At 42.9% G+C, this 20,171-nt stretch overlaps 1 protein-coding gene across 1 annotated transcript in view; it reads right to left on the bottom strand.

The window, feature by feature from the left end:
- CDH8 (cadherin 8) overlaps nt 1–20,171 on the bottom strand; it is a 149,790-nt gene that overhangs the window by 77,436 nt on the left and 52,183 nt on the right. Inside the window, exons 3-4 of the mRNA XM_056500593.1 lie at nt 18,039–18,333; nt 433–552 (exon numbers count right to left, since the gene is read on the bottom strand). Of these exons, the coding sequence (XP_056356568.1) occupies nt 433–552; nt 18,039–18,333 (415 nt within the window). The remainder of the gene's footprint in view (nt 1–432; nt 553–18,038; nt 18,334–20,171) is intronic.

The raw sequence follows: 20,171 nt of genomic DNA on the forward strand, positions 1-20,171 counted from the left end.
GCATTCCTCCTCTGCCTTCAGCTGCTCAGGAATTTCTGTAACTTTGCCACCACCCCCATTACATTAATTCCCATTTTCCTGTGTTTTTCCCCAAGATCAGACTGTGAGGAACACGAGTGAGACCTGAATTACATCTGGGTGATGAGGTACAGGGGGCAGGGGATGGTCACCTCTGCAAACACAACCAGGGAACTTCCCCGGGCTGGAAAAAGCCTCTAAGACAAGAGCCCAGGCACCCCCAGCACTGCCAGCCCACCTTGTCCATGGCCACATCCACAGGGCTTTAAATTAAATCCCTCCAGCGATGGGGACTCCCCACCCTGCTCTTCCTTCCTTCCCATGGAGAAATTTGTCCCAAACCCCAACCCAACCTCCCCTGGAGCAACCTGAGGTGATTTCCTAAGCCAGGGGATGCTGTGCAGAGTCACCTACCTGTGTGGGGCTCAATAGAAAAGTAAGGCTGTCCTTCCAGAATGCTATAAACCAGCTTGGCACTGTTTCCATACACTGGATCATCTGCATCTGTAGCTGTTACTTTAGTGACAAAGGTGCCTAAACAGAGAGAATACACACAATTAATGTTTACACTCGCTGGAAATTTGCATATCTTATTCAAAAACTAATTTGAAACAAAAATTCATTTCCTTGTGAGCTGTATAACAATAATAAAAGAAGGAAAAATATCAGTAACAAGTTAAAACATTACTTGTGGAACAGAAACAAAACATTTTCCTTCAAGCTGATATGTGCCAGCAGCCTGAATTTCTGGGTAAAATAAAAGCCCTTTCAGTATCTCCATTATTTAAAGTTTTTTTTTTGTAGAATGCATTTAAAGCTACCCAATAGACCTGTGTAGACTTCAAGCATTTGCAAAGGAATCATATCAAAGGGATACAAAACACAAGGTTAATAATACAGTATAATACACTGAATTTAAGGCTTGAAAATTCACATTTGAAAGAACTTGGCCAGAAACCAGACAGAAAACCAGATAGAAAAAAAAAAATAACAAAAAGGGTTCTCTTTTTTTTTTTTTTTTTTTTTTTGCCCTTGTCTTGCAACCATGACAATGATTTGCTGTGGCCACAGTGACAGAGTTGGGACAACAATTGTCTCTGAAATGAGTCTCTGCCACTCAGGGGGCCATTGTTCAGCCAGAGTTATAAATTCCATACTCTGGGAAAAAAAAATAGAAAAAAAAAAGGAAATTACCCTTTTTATTTCTTAGACAACATAGCACTTGCCATTTCTGTGAGAAACCAAAGGGAATGAAATTCAGTTGGTTGCATTAAGGTTGCTGCAGAGGGGTATTTTTGGCTGACATAAAAGTATGATGGCATTAATTAGGCTGACAATAAAGACAATATCTACAGAGGGAGAGAAAGCAAGAGAAGGAGAAAGGTTAAGGGCTGAATTATGTTCAGAAGGGAAAATTATTGCAGCACCCACCAAAAATCCCTCTTTCTGATTATGCCAATAAAAATAGCCTGCTGTGAATCCTGATCCCTTCAGGACAGGAGAGCAAGGGGAAGGATCCCTTTGGCACAGGGGCACAGGGCTCCCCTCCCTCCTCCCTGCTCTGGTGGGTTACAGCACACGTGAATTATTTAGAGAAACGTTTGCATGTCTGGGTGTAATTTGCATATGAATCAATAGCTGCCGTTTCTCTCTTTCCCACCTGGTCACTTCAAACACCAGGGCACGATGTGGGCTTGGGAGGGTGGAGAACACTCAGGGAGCACAAGTTCTGCAGGGAGTGAAGCTGTGGCAGGTTTGCTGCTAATGGGATAACTCCCAGTGAAGGGAATGTGGGTTCACTGGAGGAAAAAAAAAATGGCTTTGGCCAGTATTGGTAATTTATTTTTTGGGTCAATTTACCCATCCTTACAGGGGAGAATATCAGCAAAGGGAGGCAGAGGATAAATGTTCCCCCAGCATCTCTCCTGGGCTCAGCAGGGGCCAGAGGAGTCCTGCAGCTGGAGCACATCCCATGCAAAAGGAATATTATGTCACATCTCTTTTTGACAGGTGCTTGCTGAACCTGTTCTATAAATATGCAGGCTGCTCATGTTTTGAGGCTTAACTGTATTTGATGCTGAAAGGTGATGTTATACCTAACCTTTAACAGAATAGTTTGTAACCTGCCATGGGGCCTGAGAAATAGAGTTTATCCTCAACTTGGTGGTTAGTTTGTAAGGATTTAACATCAGAAATTTCTTGTCTGCCTGGTGCCTATGAGCAGACAGTAACAGACAGTTCCTGACAGCTCTAGTGGAAGTGACACAGGGACAGGTGACACATGTGGTGCCAGCCCTGTGGCAAGTTCAGCAGCCTCATCCCCAATGCCCTCCTGCAATACAAAGAGGAAGAGGAGAGCAGCCCTGGGGCATGGCATGGGCTGCAGAAAACAGGGAACAACAACCAGGGAGTTTGCAGGAGCGTGGATGCTGCAGGAAGAGGCACTAAAGGCCCCCTTGTGCTTGCCCACAGAGCTCCAAGCTCCAGAAGCTGAGGCTGACAGGATTGTCTCACGTGTTGAAGTCCTGCTGGCTCAACTTTTGTGCTCACACCCATTACCAGGCTCTGTTCTGCTGCTCCCACAGGCAATCATCCCTCAGCTGAGCTGTACCTCCCCTCTCTGGAACTAAACCCCACATCCCAGCACATCCCAGCACATCCCAGCCACATCCCAGCACATCCCAGCACATCCCAGCACACTCCCAGCCCACCCAGCCCATCCCAGCAATCCCAGTCAATCCCAGCACATCCCAGCACACCCCAGCCCATCCCAGCCCATCCCAGCACACCCCAGCACATCCCAGCCCATCCCAGCACACCCCAGCACATCCCAGCCCATCCCAGCACACCCCAGCACATCCCAGCACATCCCAGCCCATCCCAGCACATCCCAGCCCATCCCAGCACATCCCAACACATCCCAGCACATCCCAGCACATCCCAGCCCATCCCAGCACATCCCAACACATCCCAGCACATCCCAGCACATCCCAGCCCATCCCAGCACAGCCCAGCACATCCCAGCACACCCCAGCACACCCCAGCACACCCCAGCACATCCCAGCACATCCCAGCCCATCCCAGCACATCCCAGCAATCCCAGTACATCCCAGCAATCCCAGCCCATCCCAGCACATCCCAGCCCATCCCAGCACAGCCCAGCACATCCCAGCACTCCCAGGAATACCAGCCCATCCCAGCACATCCCAACACATCCCAGTACAGCCCAACACATCCCAGCACATCCCAGCACACCCTAGCCCATCCCAGCACATCCCACCACATCCCACCCCCACCCAGGCAATCCCAGCCTATCCCAGCAATCCCAGTCCATCCCAGTACATCCCACCAATCCCAGCACATCCCAGCACATCCCAGCAACCCCAGCCCATCCCAGCACATCCCACCAATCCCAGCAATCCCAGCCCATCCCAGCAATCCCAGTCCATCCCAGCCCATCCCAGCACATCCCAGCAATCCCAGCCCATCCCAGTCCATTCCAGCACTCCCAGCCCACCCAGCAATCCCAGCCTATCCCAGCACATCCCAGCACTCCCAGCACAGCCCAGCAATCCCAATACACCCCAGCAATACCAGCAATCCCAGCCCATCCCAGTCCATCCCAGCACTCCCAGCACTCCCAGCAATCCCAGCCCATCCCAGCAATCCCAGCCCATCTCAGCAATCCCAGCCCATCCCAGCACTCCCAGTCCATCCCAGCCCATCCCAGCACTCCCAGCCTATCCCAGCAATCCCAGCCCATTCCAGACCATCCCAGCCCATCCCACCAATCCCAGTCCATCCCAACCCATCCCAGCAATCCCAGTCCATCCCAGCCCATCCCATCCCATCCCAGCCCATCCCAGCAATCCTAGCACATCCCAGCAATCCCAGTCCATCCCAGTCCATCCCACCCATCCCAGCACACCCCAGCAATACCAGCAATCCCAGCCCAAACCAGTCCATCCCAGCACATCCCAGCAATCCCAGTCAATCCCATCCCATCCCAGCAATCCCAGCCCATCCCATCCCATCCCAGTCCATCCCAGCAATCCCATCCCATCCCAGCCATCCCAGCCCATCCCAGCCCATCCCAGCAATCCCAGCAATCCCAGTCTATCCCAGCCCATCCCAGTCCATCCCAGCAATCCCAGTCCATCCCATCCCAGCCCATCCCAGCAATCCCAGCAATCCCAGTCTATCCCAAAATTCCCAGTCCATCCCAGCAATCCCAGTCTATCCCAGTCCATCCCATCCCAGCAATCCCAGTCTATCCCATCCCAGCACTCCCAGCAATCCCAGTCTATCCCATCCCAGCACTCCCCACGCTCCCTGCAGCCCCGGCTGCTGTCCCAGGGTGACCCAGCCCAGAGTGCAGGCTCAGACTTCCCCCAGCTGCCTTCAGCAGCTCTGTGCCCCTTCCTGCTATCATAAACCTGTGGTTTGTAATCTCCCAAGGCAGAAGAGGGATGTGCAGGACATCATACAACAGGACAGGGCTGCAGGAAGATAAGGCTCATCACAAAGTGAAAATTTTATCGAGACTGTTTCATTTTGTTTCCATTATATACTTCATATACAAAGGAAAATAAAGAAATAGAACTGTTGACTGCTTGGAGATTGTGTTTGATTTTCCAAGCTGACTCTCATTTCAAAGGCCTTCAGAAATAATTACACTGCTTGTTTAGAAAGATTTGATATATAATTTCTATTCTTATCTTACTTCACTTGAGAATTCCTGAAGACTTTCTATAGATATTTATTTCAAGATTCCCAGCCTTGAATGGATATGCTGAATCTTTGATAAGCACATTCTTTATGCTAAGTGTTCATTAGATACTAAAGCTGAATACACCCTCATAAAAAGAGTTAATCAGTGTCTAACACTGCATCCAATCTTGATGCTCAGCTACAAAGATTTTTTCTTGTGATATAAAATAATTCAATCACTTATTGAGACCCCATGTTCAACTGAAGTTTATAAATGTATTAAAAATACATGGGTAATACATGTGTCAGTATTTCCATGAGGCAGGGGGAAAGGCATAACCTTCTTTTTCTTTCCCTTACAGGCCACTTGAGGTGTGATTATAATCTCACCTAAAAAAATTAATGAAGGGAGTGGACAGCTGAAATACTCTCCTGCCTCCTAGAAATCAACTTCTTCCCCAGCCAGGTTCTGCCAGCAGCATTTCATTTCCAGCCATCACTTCTGAGGCCTGTCAGATCCAGTAATTTGCTCCCAACAATCTTACTGATGAAAATTGTTTAGGGAAGATGTGAGCGATCATGAAACAGAAATTAAAGAAATTGCTTCCACTATTGAAATTAGTTAAGCTTTGGCATAGTTTAAATTTTATCACCTTTAATTTGAATTTTTTTTTTTTTCTTTATGCCTTGAGTCAAATTTTCTGCAGGTGTGAAACATGCTACATTATGTTGTTCAGACTGGCAATAATCAGTGTATTTAGGAGCAAACCCTGTCCCCTCTGCAGCTGCAGGTGATGTTGCTAAGCTTTGGATTATCAATATTTAAGGGGAATTTTACTCCATTGCTGACACTACAGTTATAGACTGCATGTACATAAAATTTTTTCCATACATAAAGCGCTTGAAGTTCTAAAATTTAAAAATTTTGCATTGAAAAAATCCATAAGAATGCAGGGAAGGGCATCTATTAAGTAAATGCTCTTGGAAAAACAACATTCTGAGTTCTGCTCAGCAATAAACTGCTGGGGTTTCTGTTTAATTTTGCCTGCATTTGGCTTGGTTTTGTTTCTTTGTCAATGCTACAACAAACTCATTTAGCCAGAGACTATGAATTTGAAATTGTGCCATTTTTATAAGAAAGCCACTATTGTAGTCCAAGTCACTGTTGTCCTAATTACAATAATATTGCCATTATATGTAATCTGGCCCAACAACATAATCACCATTTCTTTTTTCTTTATGTACCTAAAGTTGCCTTATGTAAGCCAAACCCATTTTTTTTCTGAGAGATGAGTCAAATTTTAAGATGCTCTGTTAAAAAACTTTGTGTGTTTTTTCCTCAGGTACACTTTTGCAATGCTAATGACCCTTAAACATGGATTTAACTACTATAAATATAGACTGCACAGAGATTCAACAGATTTTAATTAATGAACACCTCTCATGTGCTTTAACCATTAGCCATTGCTGATTGTTTTACTCTGTCAGTGTCAGATTGTTTTACTCTGTCTTTACAACAGGCCAGCAATCAGCAACACAATTAACAACAGGGCTATTTTTATATGGCTAGGTGTGTTTGCTGGCAAACTAAGATTAAAAACCACCATAAAAAATAAGATGTGTGTGCTCAGCTAGTGCTTTTCTGTTGTTTTGGCTGTGTTTTTATGTGCAAGTCAGGGTACAGATTCTGCACATTAGTCAGGAAGAAAAATGCATATGCTGCCACAGGGAGTAGGAAAGCAAATTCTTTTGGTGTGGCAGTGAAATGTGCGTGCTGGGGGAAAAAAAAATCCAAAAAATCAAATTTGAATGTTCTAGAGGAGGTAATGGATAGTTGGTGCCAAGAATTTACATGAATCCATATTCAGTGAAGAACCATTTTGTTGAAAGATTGTAATGGCTGATAAAAATAAATAACATGACCACAATGATGAAACCTGGTGGGACCATCTTTTGTCATCTTCCCAGGGACTTCTGGGGATTTTTTAGGTTTTTTTTGTTTTTTTTTTTTTTTTCTTTTTTTTCCCCTTTTCTGGTGCCCTTTTTGGTCTCACTCACTCTTTTCTCTCCTAATCTTCCCAAATCTTGACAGGGAATCTCCATTTCATTCTGAAGATATCCTTACCAACCTGATGGGGCATTAGGAGAGGATTTGCATGGCAAAGCCTCACCATTATTTACCAACTCTTGTGTTTTCCTAGGAGGATCCTGTGCTTCCCAACCTTCAGCTGGCTTTGGAGCTGGGCTGGAGGCAGCCCTGCAGCCAAGGGTGGGCACACAGAGCACTGTTTGTAGCCAGCAGGTCAGAGAAGCATTCTTTCCAAAATGAAGCCTTTTCTTCACTGTCCTTCTTTGCTATAATCTCACAGGTAGCATGACAGTTGTTGTCATGGTAACAATTTTTTATTGAATAAAACTGCAATAATCTCATAAAAACCTGCATAACTTCTTGACATGTAAATTATTACTGCCTCAAAGCTGAAGGAACTTATTCTTATTTGTTTTTCATTGTTGCCCGTTTTTTTTAAATGAAAAAACAGTTTTAAGCCTTATCATCCTGCATTATTGCACGAGACGATTTCTAGACACAAAATCAATGAATTAGAGGTTTCACTAACCAAATAAAGAAAATGTTTATGAAATAGGAATCTGTTTAAAGCACTACAGAACTTGTTAACATATGCAAATTACCCACATAAAATATCACTGCATATCTTGGTGTTCATGCAGATATATAAATACATGAACACATAAATTGTGGGAATGTTGCACGAGTGTTTAAGGGCTCTTTTGCAGATCATATGTTATTATTTCAGCCCTACCTTCTGCACCTGCATTTGAATGTAATTTTATTATCATTAACAGCTACTTCATTGCCAAAGCTCCAGGAGTCAATGTGTGGATCAGATCTCACAGTGCAGGAAGGTTCTGTCCCCAGAGACCCCCAGAGCCAAAAAAACAAAACAAACACAGACAGGAGGGAGACAAGGAGGTTGTTGGACTCAGTGATCCTTGGGGCTCCTTTCCAGCCCAGGAATTCCACAATTCATGATTCTGTGAGGAGAGGATGTAAATTCCCCTGGATTTACAGCAGTGCTGCCTGACCCACAGAGCCCACAGGACCTCAGAACCGTGGAAAATGCCAAGGACTGCTTTGGGAACAGATGACAGAGGGCTTGGTGAGCTTTTCAGATCTTCCCACACTTAGAGGAAAGCATGCAAAAATTTAAAAAAATGTGATTTTTAAGTGTCCAGTGAACCCTCAAGAAATAAAAAATGAGTGAGGTATGGAATAGCTGACACCCTAAGCAGAGGTAAAGGATGGAGATATGGGCCAGAACAGCCCACTCAGGGAAAAATGGGCAACTTGTGCTTGCCATGCTGGAGAAACAGAAAGGCCAGCATGCATTCTGCTGTTTCTATGGCAGAATCCAATATGCAATCATTCCTAGAGGCAGAAATGAGAAAGAAAATTTGTGTATGTTACAGATGTAATACTGGTATATTGGTGATGAGAACCATATAAATACACAGATACAAGACTTCTCTTTATCTTCTGCAGAGGGAAAAACAACAACAAAAGCTTCATTGCAATGAGAAATTGTACAAGGAGGAATAGCTTCCCAAGGGAAATAACAGAATTCTCCTCAGTGAAGAGTTCACTCTCTTGCACAGGATGCTGGAATAATGTATTCTAAGGGAAAACCCTAGAAAGACAGGAAGATTAACTAATAGGGTAATTTGTCTTTCCCAGCTGTAATTTGACTCTAAGTAGTGAAATAGTGTGATGCTGTCATGATCTTGTTTATGATGATTAAAGTAAGGAAGAAGGAAAAGGGGGTTATTCATTCAACTCACTTTAAGGCTCAGCTGGCTAAATCAGGTACCTGGCTGCAGCAGCTGCCTGCTCCACCTGAGGGAGGAACACAGAATCATCTTCTCCTGGAATCCTTTTCTGGCTGACCAGAGAGGAACAGAAATTAAATTGACCACCTAATGTGGATGCCTAATTTTCAATCCTGTGACTCCTCTCTCTGGTGGATGTACCCAAAACAGGCCAGCCCAGTCTCCAATTCCAGCAAGTGTGTAAACCTGGCACTCCAACAAACAGGACAAGGAGAACCTTGCAAGAATTTCAGGTTTGTTCACATCAAATTCTATCACAGAATCCCAGAATCATAGAACCAAAAATGTTGGCAAAGCCCTCCCAGCCCATGGAGTCCCAGCTGTCCCCATGCCCAGCCTGTCCCACCCAGAGCTCTGAGTGCCACCTCCAGGTGCCACCTGCAGGGATGGGCACTGCAACCCTCCCTGGGCAGCCCCTGCCCAGCCCTGAGCCCCTTTCCATGGGGAAATTGCTGCTGGTGCCACCCTGAGCCTGCCCTGCAGCACTTTAAGGCCATTTTCCCTTATATATATCCCCTGTCTAAACACCTGTGTGCACTTAAATTCTCATATAGACACCTGTAAACACTTTCTGAAATAAACTGCAAATGATACAGCTCATATTTTGTTTTTAATATTAAACATGAGTTACAAAACATTACTTGCTTGTTTTGTCACTTTGTTTTATATAAGTAGTTCAACATAATTTCATTGAAATGCACCAAAAAGAGAATTTTCAGTACTTTACAGACATATAGGAAATGGCAGATGCTACCCTAAAGAATTGGTAATCTAAACCAAAAGTTTTAGCACCTAAAAATCTGGCTCAATGAAAGAATCTGCAAGAATCTAACAGCTTGGTCTATAATAAATTATGTAGTACCATGCAGGAAAGTGCAAGAAGCTGTTTCTTGGTTCCAACAGAAAAAGAATCCTATCATACCTTTGATACCCTGAGTGATGTTCAGCTCCATAAGCAGAAGAGGTATCCAGACTGTTTGTCCCAAATGTTACCTATTTCTCAATGCAGTTTCTGGATACCTTAGGAGGTTAATGAAACCCTTAAAGAATGTTAATGTCATGCAGCACATGTTGGAGCCAAAATCTCTGCACAAACACACGACCTGCCACACCTAACACAGCAATGTCTGTGCAGATTGCTCATGTGCTGCTCTGAGGATGGGAGGGAAATGGGAAAAACATATTGTATGCAAATGTGTGATGCAGAAGTCTGAGAGGAGCTGGCTATGAGGAAAGGCAGTGTGAGCATGCAGGGAAGGCAGAGAGCTGGCAGCCCCACACCTCCAGCTGTATAATGAGGGCTGGGAAGCCTGGCTGGGAAATCTAATCAGCTCCACATTCCACCATTTCTTGTCTGCATAAACTAATTGTTTTGGAACTCTGATGCAGCCTCTTTAACATAGCATTTTGGAATCAGAAATACTTTACAACAGAAATGCATATTCAGATTTAGGGATGTGGATTCCTCCCTGGCAATTATCCTGGCTGATGCTTACCTGTGTGGATCTAACAAGAAGGGACCTTCTGCCTTTTCAGCTTTAAGGCTGGTAGTTTTTTCTTGCTACAACTTATGAGATGGTGCCATTAGAGAGCCTGCAGGTATTCCTTTGCAAATTCCCCTGGGTGGCTGTTTGTTAGGATTAGTACACGGCTTGAAACATCACAGGCAACAGCAGAAGGGTAAAACATATTTTATGTTTGGCTTAAAGAATTATGTTTTCCTTTCATGCTATTTTTTTTTATTCTCCCTTTAGATATCACCCTCACTATAGAATATTAATTGATATTTGTGAGAGAAGTGGGAAAAAGCTCCTCTTCTGTTCAGGACTTTTTGAAAGACTGCTTGTCTCTAATCAATTGACTATTTCATCAGCATTCATTCTGTGAGGTCCCCAGGCAAAGGCAGTAAAATTGGATGATCACTGTACACTGTATTACCAAGCAGAAAAAAGGTACTGTAAGTCTTGTTGATTCCAAAGGAAGTTTCAGGTTATGCTCAGGTGTATTGTAAAAAAATAGAAATAAATAATAAAGCAGCCTAGGCTGTTTACTGCAGAAATCCTTTCATTTGTGGCTTTGTGTGGTGAGAACAGAAAGTGGCTGATATCATCTGGCAGCTTTGATGCTCTGCTGGCTTTGTTTGGGAGATGAAGCCTGGAGTGCCAGCACTGTGACACAGGCTGCAAAAGCAGGGTCTGAAATATTGTCCCCCCAGGCCACTGCAGGGCCAGGAAAAGGCAGCAGAGCCCTCCTGGGCCCTGGGAAGGGACACAGCTCCAGCAGCTCCCAGGGCTGATTCCCAAGGAAGCTGTGCTGACAGCAGGGCCACAGGCAGCTCTGAGCTGTTTGATGGAAAAACAAGAGCTGCAGATTCAGCACTTAACCAGGCACAGGGGTCAGCTCAGGGCAGGGTGGGGAATGACCACTGCCAGAGAAAAAATAAAAAAAAAGGATTTAGAAGTTCATCTCATTTTGCCAAATATCAAGAGTGTCCATCAGAGAGATGTCTAACACACGGCACTTAATGAAGAATTTGAGGAGTATTGGTCCCTGATGTTCTAAGACCAAATCTTCATGCTAGCCAGAGAAATAGAAACTACAGTAATCAAAGTTTCTGTGAAAATATTACCACACTGAACTTAATTTTCTGACCTACAGCTTTCTACCTTGTGGTAAGACCTTGCCTACGTTTCCTGTGATGGAAAAAGGTGAGATTATGCTCCAGACCAGTTCTGTGTCATTTCACAAAGCCTCAGTCTAGCAGGAACCTGTGCTGCTCTACTTCCTCTCATCCCTCTGTTTTCCACTTAGGCATCATCCCCTGGCCAGCAAACAGGTTTATGTCACCAGCCAAGTGCTTAGAAAAATGAGATAACACAACTTCAAAGCCTGCAAAACCAAACCACACCACTCTTTGAAACACCTTTTTTTTTTTTTTCCCCCTTCAAAATTTTACATTTGGAGAAATTGTGAGAAATCCGTGCTGAGAATAGATTTAAATTCTCAGAACCAGAAGAGAATGCATCAGAAACCTGAGTCAGAGACTTATTTTCACACAGTCACAGAACACAAACACGGTGATGCATTGGATATGTACAAATGGGAGCGACCACAAAGGATTTCAGAGGCAGAATATCTGCAACAAGAGCAAGGTGTTTGTGATAGGAGGCCAGAGGAAAACCTACAGTAGGACAGGTTCTTGTAGGTACACAGGACATTCACCTAAGGCTGCCAAAAGTCTGTCTGTCCCCATCCCAAAACAGGAACACCAAGGAAAGAGGAATTTCTCCATTTGGAAGAACTCCATAAGGAACTACATCTTCAGTTCTGATCCCAGCAGATTTTTCCTGCAGAGTTCACCTTCACTGTGTGTCGTCTGCACAACTTTCCTTCGTGCCAAGGGGATGCATGTGTGCAAAAAATGGACAGTTTGTGCTTGTCTAAGAAACCAGCACACATCAATGCTCCTCACCTTGCACAGGTAAGTCAGGACCTGCTCCTAAGGACCAGACAGTGCCTTCAGAACCTCAGCACTCAAGTACTTCCTGCCATTGGCACAAATACATGGAGCAATGCCACTGATGGTGGTAATTCTGCATTGTCAATTAACTGGTTTAGTTCAATAGGACAATATAGAGGGGGATAAACCAAGGATCAGCCTATAAACCCCTAAAGAATATTAATGTCATCATGGTCCTCAAGCTCATCATGACCACATAAGAACAGTACAGACAGATAATGACATTTTTGATCAGACCTCCTGAGAAATGAAAAGCACTAAAATAGCAGCAGGTGCTCAGAACTGTTTTCTCAAGGCTCAGCAGCCAGGCAGGGGAAGGAGCAGACAGACAGCCCTGGTGTTGGGTGTCCTGAGCCCTTCCTGAAGGTTGGGACCATTTCAAACACACACACTCACCAAAGAAATCTCACAAAACTCCTCACCACCTCAGCTACTGAATGTGATTGTGCACAAGAGGAGCAAGAGGAGGAACAAGACAACATGAAAATACACTTTTTTTTTTCTTTTTTAACAGATATTACACTGCTGCAATATCTGCTGTTTTTTCCTTAGTTTTTGCACTGCCTCTGCATTCGTTTACCCTCTGGGCTAATTTGTACTTGACCCCAGTGCACAGTCCCTTTACTCCACAATTTTGTAACAAACCATCATTGATTTAACAGTCACGCTCAGTGCCTTAAAAATCAATGATAAAAACCCCAGCAAGACAGTGTGGTTGATCTTGATAACATTTCAGGTCAGGTTTTCATCACAACTTTCTGATTTGTCAAGTTATTTTATCACTATTCATGGCAGATGTTGCATGCTGATTTCACATGGAGCAGATTTTGTCCTTTTGCAAACAATTTGTAAGTGGAAGAGGATGAATATCTTTGGGAGAATGGGAAAACAGAGCTGCACTATGTACAGTGTGGTCCTAATGCATCTGGCTGGAGTAGAGAACTCTGCTTAAAAAAAAAAGAAAATAATAGAATTTCTTATCTGTAGTGGTGTAATCAAGGGCAAACCTTGATTCAAGGGAAAACATTCCTAAGTAGATGTGCTTGTGCCAAAACTGAAAATTGATATTCTGACTCAACTGAAAGCCTAAATCCTTTCCAGTAAAGACCTTTCATGGAAGCATTTGAGGACAAAAAATATTGTTATTCTAAGCTTTTTCATATGGTTACTATTTCCAAGTGGCAAAGGCAAAAGCACTTCTAGAGCAGTGTCAGACTGAATTCCACTGCATGTACTTTATTATTTTTATGACTGTCAGGAGAAGAATATTTGTAGATTATTAAAGTTTGTCTGTTTACCTTAATTCAGGCAAACTGTGAGAGAATTCTCTTCCCTTATGGCTTTTGTTCTTTTCCATCTGTGTCCTTTTTTATTTCACCAGCACCTTTTTCACTCTGCTTCAGTCATCTCCTGTCTTTCAACATGACACTTGCTGTCTAAACACTCCTGGCTCCGCTGAGAGCGAAATCAAGAGATCTCAATCCTCATTCCTCTCCTGAAAAAAGGGATCCTAAAGCTCTGCTGTCAGGAGACAAATATCCACTTTGGCTCCCACTACCACCTCTGCATGTGTTTTGGGGAATTTGTGAATATGTGTGTAGCTGAGAAGGTAACACAGAGACAGAACCTACTCAAGGGAGGGTGTGGGGTTTTTTTCCCTCGTTTCTTTTTTCTTTAAATAAGCTACAGAACTGGTTCCAATTACCCTTATAGATCTTCTAAGCCTGCTCATTCATTTATGTAATATTCTGTCTTCACTGTGGGCATAGATGCAGAGCTCATAGACAAATGGGGAGAGGAAAAAAAATTGAGTCTTGGGGTTCTTGCTCCCAGAAGCATGGATAAATAATTTTTCTTTATTTTTTTTAAAGGTTTTAACTACACCAGTGTGCCCTTTTATGCTTAAAAGTGATTAAACAAGACTTACAGAAAAATTAAATTATTTCCTATTTGTAATACTTGCTGTAGTGAAGTAATTCCATAGATTTCACTTTTTGATCTTTAATTCTTTAAGAAAATTAATATCATAATTAAAAGATTAAAGTGCAGAGTTTCAGCAAAGAACATATTCTCCATACACACTATTAGCTTTCACAAGCAAATTCATCACTTTTTTGGAGGTGGGGAGCAGGGTTTATTATGGTAGATTATGTTGGAATTACAGTAAATATAATTCAGTGTAGCTCTCAAAGTTTTCTCTTTGTTCTGGAGCGCGCTGGGCTCTTTGCTCAGGGAGGAATTAGTGATTTGGGAATGAGGCGGCCGTGGAGACAGCTGGGAACAGCAGCACTGCTCCCAGAGAGAGCTGGGGAAATGCTGATCCTCCTGCACCAGGCAGCGGGAGGGGAGCCTGCACACGCCTTTGCTCCAGCAGGACGCAGCATTTTCCAGAGAGCACCACAATGAAAACCATCAGGGGATGCCTGGCGTGCGCGGCTCCCGGGCTGGCACACACACAGAGCCCCACAGGGGCTGGCACACACTGCAGCTGGGCACAGAATCCCAGAACTGGCCTGGAAGGGACCCTAAATATCATCCAGTGCCACCCCAGCCATGGCAGGGACCCCTCCCACTGTCCCAGTGTCCAGCCTGGCCTTGGGCACTGCCAGGCATCCAGGGGCAGCCACAGCTGTATGGGCACCCTGTGCCTCCCCCACTCTCCCAGGAAACAATTCCTTCCTCATCTCTAATCTAAACCTGCTCTCAGTCAGTCTGAAGCCAGTTTTCACATCCCCATAGTGTTTCATTCCAGTTCTAGATAGTCAAAATAACACCTGACTTTCCTGTAATACTTCTCTTCTAGCCAGGAACATAAAACCAGGTCTAAGGCACCTACTAGAAAAACTGCATCGTGTCAGAACCTTAGAACAATGAAAGGTTAAAGCCTTCATCTATATTTCATGCATTGCCTTCCCCTGAGGCCCAAAAATAAAATGCCTTGTACTGCATCCTTATTACATAAGTACTATATATAGAAAGCATATGAGTTCCTCTTCTGTTTCAGAGCAGAAAATTGATATAAGCATTTTGAGGGAAGAAAAGGTTCAGTGGAACTTTGTTTTATCCTGAGTAAGAACACTGCCTAGTGATGCCTGTGTTGTACAAAAGTCAAGGCTGAAATTGGCTGTGGGTGGAGATCTCTTCAAGGGAATTAAGTAAGTGGATAATGGAAGTGAAATACCCTTAGTGGGGGGAAAATAATAAAAGTTCCTTGAACTCTGAAAGGAGACAATTTTCTTATAAACATTACAAAAGAGTTAATGTAATTTTAAGAGGACTAAAAAAAAACTTCAAAAAACTTGAAATAATTTACAGAGAATCACTTCCTTCATCTCTTGATGTTGCTACCTGTGGGTCAAGAGCAGAAAGCTGAAGGAAATGGTAACAACAACATTTATGAAGGGTAACACTCTCTTCTTCCACTTTCCAGCCTTGACATTTGGTTCCATCAGAGAGTAAGACACAGACTCCACTGCCTCTGCTTCAGAGATTTCACACTCATTCAGGTCTCATGTAATGCAGCCAGGAACATTCTCTGAGTTTTGAAGCAGAGAAATAGATTTTGTTTTTTGACAACAGAGCAGGAGTGCATGTTGGTGCTTCTGTAGAGCAGCAGCCTGGAAACCTGCACCCCCAGGAATGTCCTGTAAAACCCATGGAAAGGCCAAAGGGATAAATGTGCAGAACTCTGAGTTACAGTTAATAAACCTCAGACCTGTCAGACAACATATTGCAAATCTCTACCACAGAGGTTGTTTTAATAATGGTAACAAGGATTTTTGTTGTTAGAACACACTTGCTTTTGAACAAACCTCTCCCATGCAGCCTAACAAACCATAAGAATGAGGAACTTTGCCATTTCAGAGGCAGTTTGGTGTCTCTCTTTTCCCCAACATGACTGGGGAATAGATGAAACATCTTCCCATGGATCCAGCCCCTTTTGCTATTTGCTATACTACATCCAGCCATTGGTCATTTCTGCCACAATCCTCTATAACAAAGTTTTCCTAATGAAGTTTTAACTTATAATTCACCTCTCATTACCTTTCTTCACAGTTTTCCCTCATCTTTCACTCTTTCTCCATTTTTACTTTACCTCTCTTTCACTAATATTTCATCTTTTATTCTCTTTTATTCCCTTCCTCTCATTGCATTTACCATCTTTTAAACCTCACATTAACAATTTACTAGATTTTTATTCATCTCCTGATTAGTTTCCTCTCAAAGTTTTCGGTTTTGATGTTTTTTTTGGTTTTTTTCTCCTCTTCTTTATACTGAATACTGCCTGGATGAGGGTCTTTATCACAGATTATAAATATATGCAGATATAAATTATTTTTATAGTAGGCTTTGTGATTGGAAACCATCTTTTCTTACATATATCTTTCTCTTTTTTCTCCCAGAATGCTACATAAATCCCATTTACATGAGGAATGACAGCATTCAATTTTCCTTCCTCCTCCTCCCACACTGTTTTGGTTTGGTTTGTTTTTTTAATTCTCATTTTATTTAATTAAGTCACTTGCTCACCTAGAGCTTGGCTGAAATATCTTTTGAAAGCAGGTCCATATATTACATTTGTGCTGCTGTATAATTAAAAGTAACTCAAGGTATGGTTTAGCAAAAGAACTGAAATGCAGGAAACTGAAAATTTTTGGTACAAATAATTCAGCACAATGAAGATAGAGAATTCTGCTGGAGAGGAGCTGATTTAGAAGATGAAGCCTTGTGTGTGACAATGGCTGGGTGTAACTCTGTGCTGTGAGTGAGAGGATGGCTCTGGCTCCTCACATTCCTCCTCTTTCCAGCTAACAAGGGACAGTGAGTGGTGTTTTTGAAACTTTGTGATAGGATGATGCTTTATTTCACAAAGAGCCTTGGCACTCCTTCAATTACCTTGCTTTGACAGATGTAGACAAATCACTGAAAAGCACATTATCCTCAGCCTAACACTAAAATGCATTAGGATTTCCTCTGCCTTTCATGGCCAGATCTTGATGCCATTGCTCATGCTGAATTCTTATATTGCCCTAAAATGGATTCTCTTGGTTTGGGGGTTTGCTTTCCTTTGGCTTCAGTGACAGCTGGAGATGAGCTGCACAAAATGTGTGTCATGGGGAGTGTCAGTATCTGCCTGTGCCAGGACATTCACTGCAAACACAGGACAAACTATGCAGAAAAGATTCCAGTATATTAATCCATGAGGAAATAGATTCACACTAATCTGACAAAATGAATAAATATAAGTAAAATATATTAAGAAGATTATGTTCTTCTCCTTTCTCTTTTCTGCTTTCACACAGTTAATTTCCCTTTTCACCATCTTTTTCCACAGCTTTCTCTGCTTCTCCCTTCCATCATCCATGCAAATCCTGTGGCTAATTGGTTAAGTCCACTCTGCAGCCTAACCATCAATTCCCAGACACAGCATCCTTCATTTCAATGTTTTTCCCTGATTACAGTTGCACTTAGAGGAAAACAAATAAGTATGTATCAATGCCCTGCAAGAGTAGGAAAACAACAAACAGATAATTAAACATCAACAAAATATCAATAGGACGAGAGCGTCATGCTGGAGCAAATCTTGATAAATCCTTCTCAATAACAATACTCTAACTGCAGTGTCAGAAGGGAAATATAAATTTAGCCCATTAAAGTGTTGTTGGACAAAGACACATTAATAGAGCTGTTAGTCATTTCCTCACTGCTGAGGGACACGGCTATTGTGCTGCAGATTAAAGCTTCGGCCAAGAAAAGATTTGAAAATATGCAAATGAGTGCTAACAACATAATAAATACCTTTTTATTCATCAGCAACTCAACAGGCTCCTGGCAGGGGCAAAGCTGAGAGCAAGGAGAGCCTGGGCTGCTCACACATACGTACCCACAAGAGACATTTCTGGCACCGTGGCGTGGTAGGGGCCCTCCACAAACTCAGGGGCGTTGTCATTGATGTCCTGCACCTTAATGATGAATTCTGAGGGGGGCTCCAGGGGCTGGTTCGTGTCCCTGTCCACTGCCTGGGCTGTGAGAGTGTACTCAGCCTTCTCCTCCCTGTCCAGCCTCTTCATGGCGTGGATGTCCCCAGTCTTGTCGTTGATGACAAAGATGGTCCCAGCTCCATCTCCCGACAGAATATACTTGATTTTGCTGCTGCCAGGGTCCAGGTCTGTGTGCAGCTAAAAGGGGAAAAAATAAAAAAAATAAAAAAATTAAAAGGCATTTTAGAGACAAAAAAAAAAAATACACACAGAATTTTGTTGGGTTTTTGTTTTTTTGCTTTGGTCTAACTATACATTTTGTCAGCTGCTCCTTTGTGCTTCAATCCCAGCACCAGTGATCCATAGCTCAGCTTGAATACACATGGAGAACAGGGATTTGTATGCATACTAATCAAAAATGAATGCAATCATAGGCATAATTAGACTTTCTATTTAAAAAGCAGCTGTTATATATATTTTAAATCCCCATTCTAAAATGTAAATGCCTTCAGAACCATTATCAGCCCCAATGAACAAGTACAAAATGTCCTTAGCTACTAGATCAAAGGGTGAGGGAAGGGTTAACCACAACTATTAGATCAAAGGGTGAGGGAAGGGTTAACCATAACACATGTTTTAATCTCACTTCTTATTTTTAGTTATTACTTTCATCTTATTTCCAGGTGTCTGGAAATAGTTGAACACTGGCATCTATGGAATCTTGTCACAGACAGCAGTCACAGAAATTAAGAACCCTATCACAACTCAGATCTTTGCAGAATTTAAAAGGTTCTAAGGTCTTTATTCTAAAAGTATGTGCCCTGATAGAAGAACCCTTGCATATATCATCCCATTCTTCTTAAAGCCCCATCAGACAAAAAATGGTATTAAATCTGTATTTGGCTTTTCAAAAAACAAGAGAGGATTATAATAAACCAAAGCAGTATGAGAAATATATTATTTTTTAAAAAAGTATATTAATTAAAAACCTGGGGCCAAAGGAGTTCTAAAGATTTTTTGGTAGGCTCAGAGCCAAGTACTGAATATCAGGTTATCATCAATAATTTTTAAGTTGTGAGAGGGAGAGTGTGAATTGGTTGGATTATATGTATCACTGTCAACAAATTCAAATATATAAACTAATAACCTGAATGCACAGTTATAGGGGTTTAAATTCTGTGTACTGGTAGGTCCTACACACTCAACATGATCAATAAGAAGTGAATAACGTCATTAAAAATGTAACTTGCATCTATTATTATTTATCTCTGCCTCACAAAAGACAGTCTGAAGGAAATATGTGCCACTTGCTTAGGTTGCAACATGAGTTACAACCAGTACTAAAGACTTTTTCCTGGTTGCTCATTCTGTGCAGACAGCTCAACAGAGGTTGTTGCTGCTTATGCATTTTCTCTCAGTTGACAGCAGGGCTTGCAAGGGCCAGGCAGCAGCATTGTTTAATATAAGAGCTTGCATTAGGATATTAAAACAGGTGTGGAGAAAAGCCTTGTGTCACCAGCTGTGGCCAAACCAGAGGGGATTCCATGTCACAAGTGGCTCTGCAGGTCCTGTGTCCAGAATGGTCACAAACAGTTGTGTTTACGACCCATCTGTTCAGGAATTCAGCTGTTCAGAGCTCAGGAAGCTCAAAGCTCTGTTTGCTGCAGTGAGCACACAGCCAGGGCTGATTTCCCAGCTGATCTGCTTTGTCACACACACAAAGCCCTGGCCACCAGTGCATTCCCTGCCCTGCAATATTGCACAGCTCCCACCAGGCACACGAGGTGTGAGCTCCTCCTCTCTGCTCCACTGGGCAGCATTTATTGCACCACCTTTGTTCTAACAACTTTTCCTGTGAATGTGTAGGACTCAGTCCAGTTCACTCTGCCTACCCAGCCCACAGGAATGTACACTGAGATGTGACAGCTGAGTCCCTTCTCCAAAGGTTCAATCTGGTTTTTTTATTGCACCTGCCACCAGCTCCTGCTTGAGAGCAATCAGCCTCATTTACTGAGCCACTGCCCTCTCCTCCTGCT

This window comes from Oenanthe melanoleuca, chromosome 11 (genome assembly GCF_029582105.1).
Source record: "Oenanthe melanoleuca isolate GR-GAL-2019-014 chromosome 11, OMel1.0, whole genome shotgun sequence".
Taxonomy (NCBI): Eukaryota; Metazoa; Chordata; class Aves; order Passeriformes; family Muscicapidae; genus Oenanthe; species Oenanthe melanoleuca.